Source organism: Gossypium arboreum, chromosome 10, assembly GCF_025698485.1.
Source record: "Gossypium arboreum isolate Shixiya-1 chromosome 10, ASM2569848v2, whole genome shotgun sequence".
Lineage (NCBI taxonomy): Eukaryota > Viridiplantae > Streptophyta > Magnoliopsida > Malvales > Malvaceae > Gossypium > Gossypium arboreum.
In genome coordinates, this window is record NC_069079.1 from 11210862 (window position 1) to 11226841 (window position 15980).

Consider the following 15980-nt stretch of genomic DNA (forward strand, 5'->3'; position numbering starts at 1 on the left):
ATGTCATAAGTTTATGCATACTTCATGATTTGTAATTTAATCTTTATACTTTTATTTTTAAGAATTTAGTCTTTTACTTTTCAAATTTGAAAATTAAGTTAAATTGTTGACATCTTTTATTTTTTGTCAATTTTGTTGATGTCACATTTTTAAATAAAATACTCACAATAACGTTGTAATGAATCTAAATTTAATATAATATTTTTAATATATACAAAATAATATAAAATACAACATTATAGATAAAAATAAATTTAATTAAACAATAAAAAATAAAATTTAAAGAAATCTATTAATGAAAATATTTTATACATATTAATCAATAAATAAATAATGATTTTCAGTAAAATAAATGGAGTGTAAATGATACTTATTTTTTAAGCGTTAAGCTTTTGTATTATTCATATTCTCTGAAAATAAAAGAAGCCTCTGATTATCTTTCAGAAGCACAAAACAAAAAACTTAAAATTTTCTTTCTGTATAATCAAAGAGAACCGGACGTGTGTGTTTAGTTCAGTCTGGGGATTTGGTGTTTGAGAAAAATCCTTGAGGAATTTTGGAGGCGGATCTCTCTTCTGCAATTGGGAGCTCTTCGTTGCGGTAAAAATATCAATTTTTTAATAGGTTTTATCATTCCGTTGCATTAATTCTTAGCTTACCGTGTTTTTTTTTTTGAGTTGTTTGAATGAATTTATTGCGTCTTTAATCTCAACAGTCAATTAACGTTATATATATATATATTTAAAATGTTTGCTGTGAAAAAAATCTAAAAATATTTGGATTCCCGAAAATGAAAGCAACCCCAAAAGCAAACTATCATCTCTATCAGTATGTTTGGTTGGATGGAATTGCTATGCCATTCCTGCCTTATTCCGCCTTCTGATGATTCATACGTTTGGTTCACCGCTTAGGTGATTCTGCGATTTAGCTATTATACCATATTCCTCACCTCCTGTAATAGGTATTCAGAGTGAGGGCACTAAATTGCTATTCAACACACACGTCGAATACATTTTCAGATTTTGGGACCAAAATAGCCTGATTTCTTCTCCCCAAAATTCCGCTCTAGATTTCTTCCAACCTTTTCTCCAAATCAAGCATCCATCCATCTACCCTTCATCTTCATCTCCTCAAAGGTACGTTTTTTTTTACTTCAACCCGAGCCTTCTCTCACCCAAATCTCTCTTGCTTGCTTTGCCTCCGCCACTTTCATTCCTCCGCTCTTTCATGTCACCAACCGAAGTCACCAGTTCCTCCGTTCTTCTCGATAGCCTCTATCTTGTTTATGATTTCGTTTAGGGTTTGCTCTGTTCGTTCTTTTTTTTTGCTTTTCTTCTCTATGATTCTTGTTTATAGCAGAGAAATAACTATTTGTCTTATTGTTACTGCTAGTGGATGTTCATTAATTTATTGATTTCGGTTCCTCCCTAATGTTTTATAGTTCATACTTAGTTCATCTGTGCCTTTTTTATGGTTCTATGTTTTGTTGACCTAGTTTAGGATATGGATTAAATTTGGGATATCTTCACATTTGGTGGTCTTTGTTGATGCTATTCCGCACTGAACCAATCTATCTCTATGTTGCTTGATTTGCTTTGTCTAAACCCTATACCAGTGGTTGCAGGTTGATAGGCCACTTGGCTTAATTACTTACTGCTTGTTGTTCCTCCTGATTACTATATTTGCTTGTAATTTCTGGTTCTTGCTTTTGTAGCCTCATTGCATTCTATTATTTCTACTAAGCACAATAACTCAGACTTGACTTACTCTCTTGCTATAGTAATCTGGAAATAGATGGAAACATATCTATGAAATGTTGTTCTGTATTTTTCTTCACAAGCACATTAATAGAAAACTGTATAATTTATCAGGATGAAGTGTATATTAATAGAAAACTGTATAATTTACCCGGGTAAAGTATGTATTAATAGAAAACTGTATAATTTACCCGGGTAAAGTATGTATTAACAGAAAACTGTATAATTTATCAGGATGAAGTATGTATTAATAGAAAACTGTATAATTTACCCGGGTAAAGTATGTATTAACAGAAAATTGTATAATTTACCCTGATGAAGTATGTATTAACAGATATACTTAAAGATCTAGTTGTCACTTAAAATCTAGTTGGACTACCACGTAGGATTATCATTAGGGAGATAATAATAACATAAATGACTAAAACGTAACATTTCAAATATAAGTGACTAAAATGTAACCCGAGGCAAACAAAAGTGACTATTTTTGTAGTTTACCCATAAATAAAACATTGCAATATATGTAAAATTTATTAATGTATATATATAATAAACTCAAATAAACAATGAAAAGATAATAAATTCTTAGATATATATATTTGTTTAATTTAAAACGCTTTTTATAAAATATTTTCAGGAAATCTACCAAATAACGGAAAATATTTTACATAAATTCATCCAAACACCGAAAAAGTAAATCATTTCTAGAAAAGTAAATCATTTTCCATAAATTATTTTCCGGAAAATATTTTACTAGGAAACAAACGAGCCTAAATATGTATTGAAGTTTAAAAATAATAAAGCAGATTATATATTTTTTTATAGTGTTATATATTTTGATTTTTTAATTCATATAATAATAGTTATATAATGAATGTTATTAAATTATATTTTTATTAAATTATATTTAATAATAATTATGTTAAAATATGGTTAAACTATTTATTATTTTTATTAAATTATTTTCAATAATAATCTTATTAAAATTTAATAACAATAACAATATTCATCTCCCTTAACAAAAATTCTGCTAAGGGTATTCTGGTCATTTTAGTTTTTTTCCTTATACTATTACAACATCATTCCATTCAACCAAACAGTTGAATTACTTATTACAGTTTTATTCCATTACAGCTCTATTCCATTACAGCTCTATTCAATTACAGCCCTATTCCATTACAGTGAACCAAACGTGATCTATTAATTTTGTTGATCATTGTAATTTTCTTCTTTTCGTTTAATAATACACGATAAAGTTCTAATTGAGGGCGTTGATTTCAGTGGGAAAGATGTCAGTTGGTTTTGTTCAAGATTACTGAACTTTTTCATAACCCTGAGCCTCGGTAGCATTCTCGGAAGCCAACTAACCATTAATTCTTTACTTAATAGCATCAGTTGAATATTAGATATGCTTGCCGGTGATGTGCTAATTTTGTTGTGGAAGTAGTGGTGTTTTAGGGAGTTAGTGTCTTCTTTCTGCAACCAATGGCCTAGACACACACACACAAAACTGAGGAACCTTAACAGTGAAAGATTTATGTTCAATTGTAGGGTGTCTGTGATTGTCTAGTAAGGCGTACTGTCATTTTGTTAGAGCTAAAAGTGATGCTGCAAAAGCTTTATCATGTCCAAATTATGTTGTAACGTTACCAAATACAAATCCTGCTCTTATGTTTAAATTTATGCTTTTTGGTATCTACGGGGAAATATAAATTGACATTTTATAACCATGTGTTTTACCCTGAGTTTCTTATCAAGAGATGGAAACTGTAAATGGGAAAGTGTTTATTCTACATAACCTTGTCAGATGTTTTTGCATACTTGAGGAGTGATTTGTTTCCAAACTTACTACTTTTTCTTTTTCGTGATCTATAATTTATGACAAAACAATTAATCTGGAAGTTCTGTGACTGTTCTATTTTGGTGTTGTTAGAATTTGATGGATACCAATAACTGGATGTCTACTCCTCCCAGTGGAGAGCCCACCATGGACACAGGTGATTGGAGAACCCAGTTGCAGCCAGTTTCACGACAGAGAATCGTCAATAAGGTGTAAGTGAATTTTATGATACTATTTTCGGTGAAGTATACTTATACTTAACTTGCTGGGAGTATTTGGCATGTTGTCCGTAGTCTTAGTTAGTATTGTTATGAACCAAACATTCCCATTAATTACGCCTTTTTTCCTCTTCCAACGTGTTTTCTTTGTTTTGTAAATACATGGCTTGAGAACCAAAGCTTGCTCTTTTAGTCTTAACATGAGTTTGGGTACAAAAAATATATGGACCACATATCTGGAACCTGATGGGGGCATGTGGCTGAGCTATTGTGTCCAACTTTATGCATATGCAGATTCATCATTTAACGAATTTATGTGATTGAATAAGGATGCAATTTGCTTTTATATCTTTGGCTCCTTTTAAGCTTGGGACCTGTTATCTCATTCAAGCGGAGTATGGATTGGTGGTTCTCTTTTGTTCTTACTGACTGAATTATGACTATTCATTAAATAACTTATTGCTGTAATTGACACTAGCAGAGCTGCCTTTCTACATTGTGATCCGAACAATGGCAATTATGGTTGTGGTCTATCTGAATGTAACTGATATATGAAGGCCATGATAGTCATAGTTTATTTTGGGTGAACTTTGTTAAATCCAATGTTGTGGCTTCATGATATTTAAATGTGACCGCCCTAAGAAAGTTAGGAAGGAGAATTTTGTGGTTCTTATATTATATCCTGGTTATTTTTCATTTGATTTTTGTGTTGCTTTACAAACCTGACAACTTGGTCCGTAACATTCATTTATGTAGCATTTGAAGCTTCTCTCATGTATCATATTTGTGTGATCATAACTCATGCAATGCCCTATGTACGTAGAATGGATACACTGAAGAGGCACCTTCCATTTTCTGGTCAAGAGGGTTTAAATCAAGAGGGTTTAAATGAACTCAGGAAAATAGCTGTAAGGTTTGAGGAAAAGATTTTTACTGCAGCAACCAGCCAGGTAATCATAAAAAAGTAGCATTCTTTAACATGCTTGGACTTGTTGTTTACCTATATTTTTTGCGTGTGTATCTTTTTTTTTTTTTCTATAAATTTGCATAGATATGTACACATTGCGACTCCTTACCTAGTAAACTATGTTTGAAGTAGATATAGATAGAAATCTAGCGAGGAAGAGAGAGAAGAGAGGGGAAAAAAAAAGATGCTAAATGCAAACTCAATATTAGGTGTGGTTAATATAACATATTTGAAAACCTTACCTTGTTTTTGAATAATAAATTAACCTCAATGTTGTTGTCTGCATTCAGTCTGACTACCTAAAGAGAATATCTTTGAAGATGCTTACAATGGAGAACAGGTCTCAGAGTACTGTACCCAAGACAGGGAATAAAAGCATACCGCCTGATCCAGGTACTAGCAAAAAACAGCATTTTGCTTTCATGCATGTAGATTTTCCATGTAGTTATCTTTTCTGTTCTTTTACATGCAGAGCTGTCTAACTTACAACATCTGCATATTTGCTGTCAAAAGCTATTTGAATGAAAATTCCCTATATTTTATCATTGTTGTCCCCCTCTTGAAGGGTAGCAGTTGTTTTTTAGTGCTGCATGCATCTTTGTATGTGCTAGGAATAAGTTTTTCATGATTCTTGTTCTTCCTCGTTGTATTATTCAATTTCCCTGCATGTTCTAATTCTAGTTTCTTTTTGAATGAAATAGTTATTGTTTTGGTATTTTGTTGTTCATCTTGTTCTAAATGTTTCTCAATTTTGTTCTGGTGGGTTCTTCTCTAACTTCTCTTTCTGAATATAAATTTCTTGGGTAGGTTCTCAGGGCATGCAGAACCAAGTTCACAGTCAAGGGCAACCAATTCCTATTTCTTTACAAAGTAATCAATCTCAAGCACAACTGTTACCCCAGAGTGTCCCGAATAACATGGCGTCTGCTGGAGTTCAAAGTTCTGCTGGTTTACAATCTGGAATGCCTGACGTCTCTGGTCTAACCCTGAATCCTGTACCTGATGTTGTAGAACAACATGAATAGGTAGTAATTAATAGCCTTAAGATAAGTCTTTGTAGGACGATATTTACTACTTTGGCTTTATCGTGCTCATGCCTTGGAATAATTCTACATTACTACTTTAGGTTTCTAATCGGATTTGGTAATTCAATTTTAATTAGGGTTTTAAATTGGGATTTGAGATTTGATGTTTTAAAATTGAATTTGAGAGTTTGAAATAAATTTTGGGAACAAGTTGGAATTTGGAGTTTCCATCAATATTTGGGGATTTAGGGTTCTCAAAAACAATTTTAAAATTTAGGATTTTGAACAGTGATTAAGGTATTTAAGGGTTTCGAACAAGGATTTTACGAGTTCGGGTTTGAAACAAGATTTAGAATTTAATGTTTCAAAAGGGTTTGAAACTTAGTTTTATGAATTGGGTTTTTCATTTGCTTCAATCCATTTCAAAGGGTTTGAGGTGGGTTTCAAATGGGTTTCATCCGAATTTTAGTGTGTTCGAATTATATTTGTAAATTCTAATCTAAACCCAAAAATTGATCTAATTAACTCGAATTTTAATCTATTTTTATTTGATATGATCATAAAAGCTAACATGAACTCATCTAACTTAAACCTGAAAGTGCTTGAAATGATTAAACAAATATCCAAAAGTGACCTAAAACCGAGTGTCAATGTAATGATCCGGTTTTTTGTTGTGTCGAAAAAAATGGTTTTGGGATTCTGTTTCTGTAAATCGAGCACGTAAATATTAAATAAAAATATTTACAAAGTTATTATATAGGTGAATTGAATTTTGATAACTAATTTAGTTGGATTAAGGCTTAACTAAGGTTTAAGGATTAAATCGTAATGTTCAATCGCTATTGATTTTAATTAGAAAATAGATTGAAGGTTTAAATGCAATTAATCAAAGGTCCAAAATAGCAATTAGACCCTATTTAATTTAGACTTAGTAGACGGTAAGAAGTCATTAAGCTTAATGGGCAAAATTATGATTAATTAAAAGTAAAACATAATTAATTAAAATTAATTATAAGGTTAATCCATGTATATAAAGCGAAAATCAGTGGAAAGAGAGAGGATTCACATCTCTTTCAACTGAACCAAAGGTATAAGCAAGAAGAAGATGCCATTGATAGGGGTTTCAGAGCTTTCAATCAGTAATTAGTTAGTGTAATTTACTCTTTTTCTAGTAATTTTTATGTTTTTGAGATCATGAGAGCTTAATCTAGCTGAACCATGTATCAAATTGTAAAACTATTAAAGTTTTGAAAGATGCCATTGTTGAGAATTAAAAGTTTTAGGTGTTAAATTGATAGGTTTTAAGCTTAGATATGAAAAAGGACTAAATTGTAAAACTTAATTGATAGTTTTGTACATTATGGACTAAATCAAATAAATTGTAAAATTGGTTGTATAAATAAGAAATATGAGGTACTTAATGAGTAGTAGTGAAATCAGATTTTAATTGGGAGTTTAAATTGAAAGTTATATTAATATTAGTTTTAGGGACTAAATTGAATAAAATGTAAATTTTGCTTAAATTGATAATTGATTGTGAATTAGCTGAATACTGATAGCTTTGTATGTTTATGCTAATCCATAGGTAACATTGAACTGGATCGTCGAGAGGGAAAAGAAAATCCAAAGTTGTCGGCAAACAGCTTGGAATTTTCTATTTGCATTTCTATGATTCAAGACTTATTTAATTATTGCGTTTTCATGTCATTTCACATCATACATTGTTGAGGTAAGTCATTGATGACTATTTGGGTTGATTTGGTATATTTGAGATTGATTTTCGAGATAGGGACTAAACTAAATAAAGTACGAAGCTTAAAATTTACTTGATATGTAACGACCTGATAGTCACGAGTGTTAAAAAATGTATTTCTAAGACTACATTTTCGTAAATCAGACTCGTAAATATTTATTAGAAATATTTACGAAGTTTAGTTGTGTGGTTAATAATGTTTTGGTTAGGTGAATTTGCATGAATTAAGAGTAATTAGGTATAAGGACTAAATTACATATAGGGTGAAAGTTGAATTATAGATTAACAATAATTAAAGGGATTAAATAAGCAATTATGCCATTGGCATTAAATGAGGTCACAAAAGATTAAAAAAACGTGTAAGTTTATTTACATATTATAATATAAAACCTTAAGTATTTATCTATATCATATAAAACAAAAGTAATAAATGAATAAATAAATAAATAAAGAAAAGAAAGAAAGCCAAGCCAAAAACGAAAACAAAAAAGAAAGAAAGAAAAAGAAAAAGAGAAAGAAGGAGACGAAAAAAAGAAAAAGAGAAAGAAGGTGACGAAGGCCTTAGGGTTTCAATTGTTCAAAGTTTAATTGGTTAGTTAATTTAGTTTATTTTTCTTCTAATTCTTATGTTTTTGAAATTTCAGTGTTAAATAATGTCATACCTATGTCAAAATTTTAGAAATTATAGAGTTTTTAAGTGTTGTTGTTGTTGAATAATTTTAGTATTAGGGATTAAATTGATAGATTTTAAGTTAGAAATGAAAAAGATTGAATTATAGAATAAATTGTAAATTTTGAGTAATAGCTACTAAATTGTGAAAATTCAAAATTTAGGGATTTAAGTGAAAATAGTGAGTTAAATTTAGTTTAAAGTGGAATTTGTGTGAAAATATAGGATTAATTGTAAAGAAATAAAGTTAGTCTCGGTTTAAGGACGAAATTGAAAATTAGACAAATATTGAGCAAAAATTGAAATATACAATATGAAATTGAATTGTATTGTATTGAAGAATTCTAATTGTTTTAATTCCGTAGCCAACGTTGTACCGGAACCCTCGACTAAAAAGGGGAAAGATAAAGTCGACGAGGAATAGTTCGGAATTTCTGGTTTGTATTTCTATTCAAATCTAATTATTAATTGTTGTATTTTTATTAAATGTTTATGGTAAGTGATTGAGGTGAATATTTGACATTTTGATATTGAATTGAATTTATATATATATGTGATTATATGAAAAATTGATATTGGATATTGGTTGTTTTTGAATTGTGAAATTAAACCTTATTAACTGTATCGGGCTGAGCCGGATATAAATGGCATGCCATAGGATTGAAAGAGTTCAAGGATTTCTTCGACTTCAAGTCGATGAGACACTGGATGTCAATTTATTACTTCGAATTATCCGATGAGGCACTAGGTGCTAAACTAGTGTGTTTGGTTGGATCCGTGTATCCGTCCGAGTCCAAGTTATGTTAATAAGGGTAAATGAATAATAAAGTTTTATAATTGATATTGAAATGGCATGGTATGAGAAATGTAAGTGAAATAGTGAATTGAAAATAGATTGTGAAATATGTTGCAAATATATGGAATATATGAGTTATATACTCATGAAATGAATATGAAATGGATAATGCAATTGTATAACGAAATGTGAAATGAATTGTGAAAAACTATTTATATAGCGAGTATGAGAATTGAGATATTTGTGAAACAAATGAATATGATATGGTTGTTGTAATATTTAAATATTAATACATGTTTATATTTCAATTGAATATTTGTAATTACTTATCTTTAAATATTCGGATTATAGAAATACCTCCGAGTTTTACTCAGCGTACGGTTTTATTTTCCGTGTGCAGGTTAGGTACTTAATTTTGATCTCCAATTTAGCATCCGACAACGATCCCGAACTCAAATGTAATGATGCCTATCTTTTGTGTCGGCATGTACATAGGATGTCTAAATAATAGTTATTTTGTGGATTAAATGTAAATGAAGTTATAAATTTAATATTGGTTTGGTATATACATATAAACATGTGTTTGTTTTTTGAAGTTATTATGGCATGTTAAATTGATGTTTAAATATTCATAAACTAGGTAAAATGGATTAAATTAGGTATGTTTATAATTTGAATTTGAATGATGTTTTGATAATATAAATTGATGATAAAAATGTGGTACCAATGAGGTTACATTGGTTAAGCACCTAGGATGATTATTTTGATATGTTTTGAATGTGTTTGATTGTGTTTTAAACTGGTTAAACGAATGATTTTTGAATTGCTTAATGTCCAAGCTTGCAGGGAATGGTAAATTTGATATTTAAGGCACATTCTGGCCATATGGCAGTGGGAACCCTGCAGCTTTGAAAATTTTTAATATTCTCGAAAAATTCTCTGAGTTTTCAAATTAGTCCCGACTTGTTTCTAACGCGTATTTTGGGCCTCGAGGGCTCGAATAAGGGACAGCATGTACATTCCAGTAATGCTCTGTAACCCGGTTCCGGTAAGGGATACGGGTTGGAGGTGTTACATGATATTTGTTAATTAACATAGAATTGTGTTGAAACATGCTCTATAAGTTATGGAATTGTGATATGTCAATTGATCTATGATTAGCGAATTGTAAATTGAACTATACATAACGAATTGAAAATGAAGTACCTTATTAGTTGTTCGGACCGAGTCAGATACAGTTGACATGCCATAGGGTCAAAGTACTAAGTAAAACCATCGTTTTTGGGAAATCCGAAGTGGTAGATATTATGCTTTGAGTCATTGTTATCAGACAACCCGAAGTGACAGATTAATTGAGTTGAGAAAACCATTGTTGTTGGGAAATTTATGGTGGTATTATATATTGTTATAGTGACATCATTGCCGGACAACCTGGGGTGACAGATACGTGTATCTGTTCTGAGTCTTTATTGGTCAGTAGAGTTATAAATGAATAAACTAATTGGGAAATGTGGAGAATAAAGTGTAATATAAATTGTATTTGTAATATGAATGAATACGAGCCCTGAAGGGGTCGGTTGTGATTAAAAGAGTCATCAAGCTCGAAATTTGTTAAGAGCTATGCATGAGTATTGATAATAAAAAGATATTGATGTTAAGTATCCATTGTCTTATTGGTAAATGAAAATTGGTAAAATTTGTGTGCTTATGTGATGAATTAAACATGAAATGAATTTAAACAAGTTAAGTAAATTTGTAATATATAATGGATAGATTTTAAGATTGGTACTAATATGAATACATGATATGGAAAGTAATTGGTATAAAATGATAGGAGATCGAATTAACTATTGAATATATGCATTGCATAATTTAGGCATAATCGTAAAAAATACCCTCAACGTTTGGGGGGTTTTGGTTTTGTGCCATTGACCTTTTTTTTATAGACACCCTTAATGTTACGATTTTTTCAAAAATTAGTCCAATTTTAATAGTAAACGTGAGTTGACCGTCAGTTAAACGACAGGTCAACGAAATAGCTTATGTGGCATGCCACATAAACACGATGTCATATATGATGTCATCAAAACAAATTTTTTTCATTTTTTTCCATCTCATTTCTTTTTTTCTCTTCCCTTCTAAAACATTTTTTTTCTCAATGCTTTCCCATATTTTCTCTCTTTCCAAACACCCAAATCTGGATTATCTTATTTAGGAACATGATTCAGAATTAAGAAACATGTGACTAACTAAGAAAACACAATATTAAAATCTTATAACAAAGAAAACATGATTTAGATTATCTACCCTGTCAAACCAGCTAACCAAGAAAACACAATATTATAACAAGATCCTAATATTCTCCAATCTTTACAAGAAACTAACTTCTTTAATCTTTGGATATGCTGCAGGCAATTAAGACTTCACAATAACATGAGACCAACCTCTCTGACTTTCCAAGGAGCAGAGTTGACGAACTGTAATGGTTTCAGCAGAGGTGTAAGGGCGTTATCACCATTAGAGTCCCTACAAATCATTGCAATATCAAATTATGCATCACAATTAAGCTTCGATCAAAGGTGAAGGAGATTTTTTCCAATTTAGTGAATATTTGCCGTCACTTCCAACCCTAGAAAGAGGTAGAGAGAACCCTGTTCACACAACTAAAAAAAACTCCTAGGAATGTTCTAAAAAATAGAACAGTTTTTAGCCTTCCATAGAGGCCAGTTGCACAAACCAAACAAGCTCTTTCAAATCAATAGAGACAAACATAGGGAGAAGGTTCGCAACATCATCCCCAACATTTCTTAAAACTAGATAAGTCTTCTCGTCTTGTTCTATAGTTGAACTTCAAATTGAGAAAAAAAGTATGTGTTCCAACAATTCCGAATCATGCTCACATTTTTTTTTCTCAATACTTTCCCAGATTTTCTCAATGCTGAATTTAGAGGTTAAAGTTGGTAGATCTAGCTAAATTAGTATAAAATGGGACGTAAGATTTGCTGGGTTTTTGTTAAAACACTATAAAGTTAGCTTCTTTTTGTTTTATTCTGTTTGGTTGGTGAGAAAACTAAAGAAAATGGTAAGAAAATTGAAGAAAATGGAATTTATTAGTTTGCATGCTCTTTTGGATGTTTTTTATAAGCCATTTCATTAACAAAGATGTGTTGATTAGAAAAAACTACTAACTCATGGAGGTGTTGAGAAAGTCTAGAAAAAAGAGAAAAAACTAAAGATGTGTTTGGAAAGAGAGAAAATCTGGGAAAGCATTGAAAAAAAAATGTTTTAAAAGGGAAGAGAGAAAGAGATAAGAAGAAAGAAGATGGAAAAATGAAAAAAAATTGTTTTGATGACGTTATCTATGACATTATGCTTATGTGGCATGCCACATAGGCTATTTCGTTGACTTGCCATTTGATTGACGGTCAACTCATGTTTACTGTTAAAATTGGATTGATTTCTGAAAAAATCGTAACATTGAGGGTGTCAATAATAAAAAGGTCAAAGGCACAAAACCAAAAATCCCCAAACGTTGAGGGTATTTTTTTGCACTTATGCCCATATTTTACTATAAATGTTTTGAATCATAGATTTACCATTGAGTGATTTGCTTAGCGTACAGTTTGTTTTCCATGCACAAGTCAGGCTTTATTCGTGATTCTTGAGCATCAACTTCAGCATTCAATGATTTCTGAAAAAATCGTAACATTGAGGGTGTCAATAATAAAAAGGTCAAAGGCACAAAACCAAAAATCCCCAAACGTTGAGGGTATTTTTTGCACTTATGCCCATATTTTACTATAAATGTTTTGAATCATAGATTTACCATTGAGTGATTTGCTTAGCGTACAGTTTGTTTTCCATGCACAAGTCAGGCTTTATTCGTGATTCTTGAGCATCAACTTCAGCATTCAATCAACGATCCCAGAATCAGTAGTGTTTGTTCATTTTTGGCTTTTATTATTAATTAACATGTACCTAATAGGTTAAGTCATGTTGGTTTTGATATTTAAAAATGATATATGTTTGTTAAGTAATATATACATATATATATATATATTAATTTGAGTATGATACATGTCATGGCTATATAATTTTGGTATGTCTTTGAATCCTTTGCTATATGTTCTATATGATATGGAATGGTTATTTAAATGACTTGTTTGGTATAGTTTTAGGTATGTTTTGGATTAATTGAATATGGTATTTTGATGTATCTTGAATGGTTGAAATAGAACTTTGAAATAGGTATAAAAAAAATGTACATTTTTCCAAATGTAAGACTTAGTGAACTGTCCCGATATCATGTAACTGCACCCTGGATATCGCGATACTAGTTCTATATCATTTTGAAAACCTTGCATTTGGTCCTCAGGTTAGGAAACTTGACTCTTGTCTTCGAAATAGCGACATCGAACCTTGGATATCGCGATACCCACATGATTAAATTTGAAGTTTGGCTATTGTTTTTAGTATCACGATACAAAGCCTAGGATATCACGATACCCACTTGACATGTTTTGAAAATTTTCAATTTAGTCCTAACTCGACCTTAGGTTAACATTAAAGCTTTCGTAAGCTGATATAAGACCCGAGAATGTTTATTTATCACATTATTTGCTTATAGTGTCTTATTTGATTGTTAAATGGCTTGAATTGTATTTATTTGGTTCGTAGTTGCTCTGACAACGAATGTGGCATATTGTACCTTGGACTTGACGATTAGGTTGGGTATAGGATGCTACAGTCAAACCCAAAGAATTCAAAATGATTGACCCAAAAACTCAGTTGATAAACATGAATTACCTGAACCTAAAATTATTCGAACTCAAAATGTTTGAAAGTTTTTAAAATTCAAAACCAACCCAATTCACTTAATTGAAATGCTTAGAAATGACTAGAACTAGGAAATGGTCATACAAATTTGAAATGCCTAGTACTCGAGATGACCAACCGAATATCCAAAAATGACCTAAAACCATGTGTCAAATCCAAAGAACTCAAAATGATTGACCATCGCCAAACGTGCGAATGTTTGGACATAAAATACTACAACAAGAGATAAGGAATTAAATAGCGGTATTCACAAGAATAAGAGTTAAATTATAATATAGAAGTGTTACAATGGAACACCGATAAACCTTCCGAGGATCGTACCCAAGAGAGGATGGATTAAATTTAAAATTACTTTTACAATAATAGGTCTAAACAATAATCACCAAAAATCATATTACAACAAATAAAAACATTAAAATTTATATTATGAAATAAAATAAAATAATTAGATAGAAATAAATCAACAAAGAAAGTCTTAATTAACGGACAAAAGATTAACTCGCGGTTGTAATTAACATCAAAACTAGGGTTTGTTTTAGTGAATTAATTATTAACTAACCAGTATTATCTTTCGGCCTCTACTAATTAATTAATCGACCAATACTCACTTATCTTTCAACCTCCCTTTCTTGACTATGATAAATTACGATTTACTTGGTAAACTTATCTTTTGATCTTGTTTAACCTAAATTACTTCCTAGTGTTGTAGGGTTTAATCACACGTAAATTTATACCAACTAATTTGTATGGGAAACCTCATTCTTTCGTTAATCACTACCACATCCACTCGTTAATCTCCTTAAAGGACTTAGCCACTTATCGATTCAATTACCATCTTCATCAGAATTAAATTAATCATGCAAAACAAACAAAATAAATTAAAACGAGAGAAGGATAGAATTTGATCCTTTTGATAAACTGGATGTGCTTGGATCCGCGAAATCCTTTAACAATTGTTAAGATATCATCATTTCCAAGAGAAACGTAAAAGAAAATTATGAAAATACTTAACAATGAAGACTTGGATTCAAATCAAATCCAAGTGGAAGAACAAGAAAATAAAACTAAATTAAAATCCTAAATCTACTAACTAAACCCTAAAATGGCTTGGCCAAAAGCTTAACCTATGTTTAACTGTACACAGGCAAAGTTAGCAGCTCAATTTAGGTCAAATACAAGCCTTAATCACATTAAATATGGGTTGTGTGGACGAAAATACCCTTAATGAATTTTTTCCCTCCGTTAGACCTGTGTCGCGACACACAACTTCGAATGTAAATTCTTGAATTGGCTCAATTGTGTTGCGACCCCGGAAGCTAGTTTTGCAACTCGGCTATCGTTCTTGATGCTTTTGGGCCTAAAAATAGGTGTTTTGCACACTCAATTAAAGCATTAAAACTACGTTAAGGCCGGTATTGACCCAATGGATCAACTAACTCAAAATATTGCGTAAAAATACTTATTTTGCAATAATTTAACTCTAAACTAAGAAAATCGAATATGCAATAAAAGATACTAAAATATCAAGAAAACAAACTTGTTAAGTGTCAAAGTTTACCTAAACTGCCATTACGATTAGTGGCAGGCCAATGATTGACCCAAAAGCTTAATTGATAAACTTGAATGACCTGAACCTAAAATGATTTGAACTTGAAATGTTTGAAAGTTTTTAAAATTCAAAATCAACCCAACTAGCCTAATTGCCCCAGTACTAAGTTAATATATGCAAGTTTTTTTTGGAAGTTATGAGCGTAGTCCCAGTTGCAATTACAAAGAATGCATTTGAATAATTAAAACCATAATTAATCATTATAAAGCTCGATTAGATTGATAACCAGAATATCTAGGCCAAAATAAATCTATACAAGGTCTATATTGGGTGAGACATAAACCGGAATAAATATGAACTAAAAACTCACACATGATTTACATAGGGAGACTTTCAAATTTAAGATCTTTAATTTTCTAGAGCTTTAACCTTGTCATTAAACTAAGACTTCATTAGCTGTAATTGTATAAAATTGTTATCAACATGTTTTATTTTTTATTTTTACATTTTAATATTTTTATGTAAAAACATGTTAAATATTCAAATTTAAATTTAAATTTAATTATATA

General features: G+C 30.7%; 1 protein-coding gene across 1 annotated transcript; it reads left to right on the plus strand.

Annotated features, from left to right (window-relative positions):
* The first annotated feature begins 379 nt into the window (after positions 1-379).
* LOC108489142 (mediator of RNA polymerase II transcription subunit 15a) lies at positions 380-5807 on the plus strand. The gene is made up of 5 exons (XM_017793446.2): positions 380-600; positions 3691-3809; positions 4639-4765; positions 5073-5175; positions 5590-5807. The coding sequence occupies exons 2-5, from the start codon at positions 3697-3699 to the stop codon at positions 5805-5807; spliced, it is 561 nt and encodes a 186-aa protein (XP_017648935.1). The 5' UTR covers positions 380-600; positions 3691-3696.
* The last annotated feature ends 10173 nt before the right edge of the window (positions 5808-15980 follow it).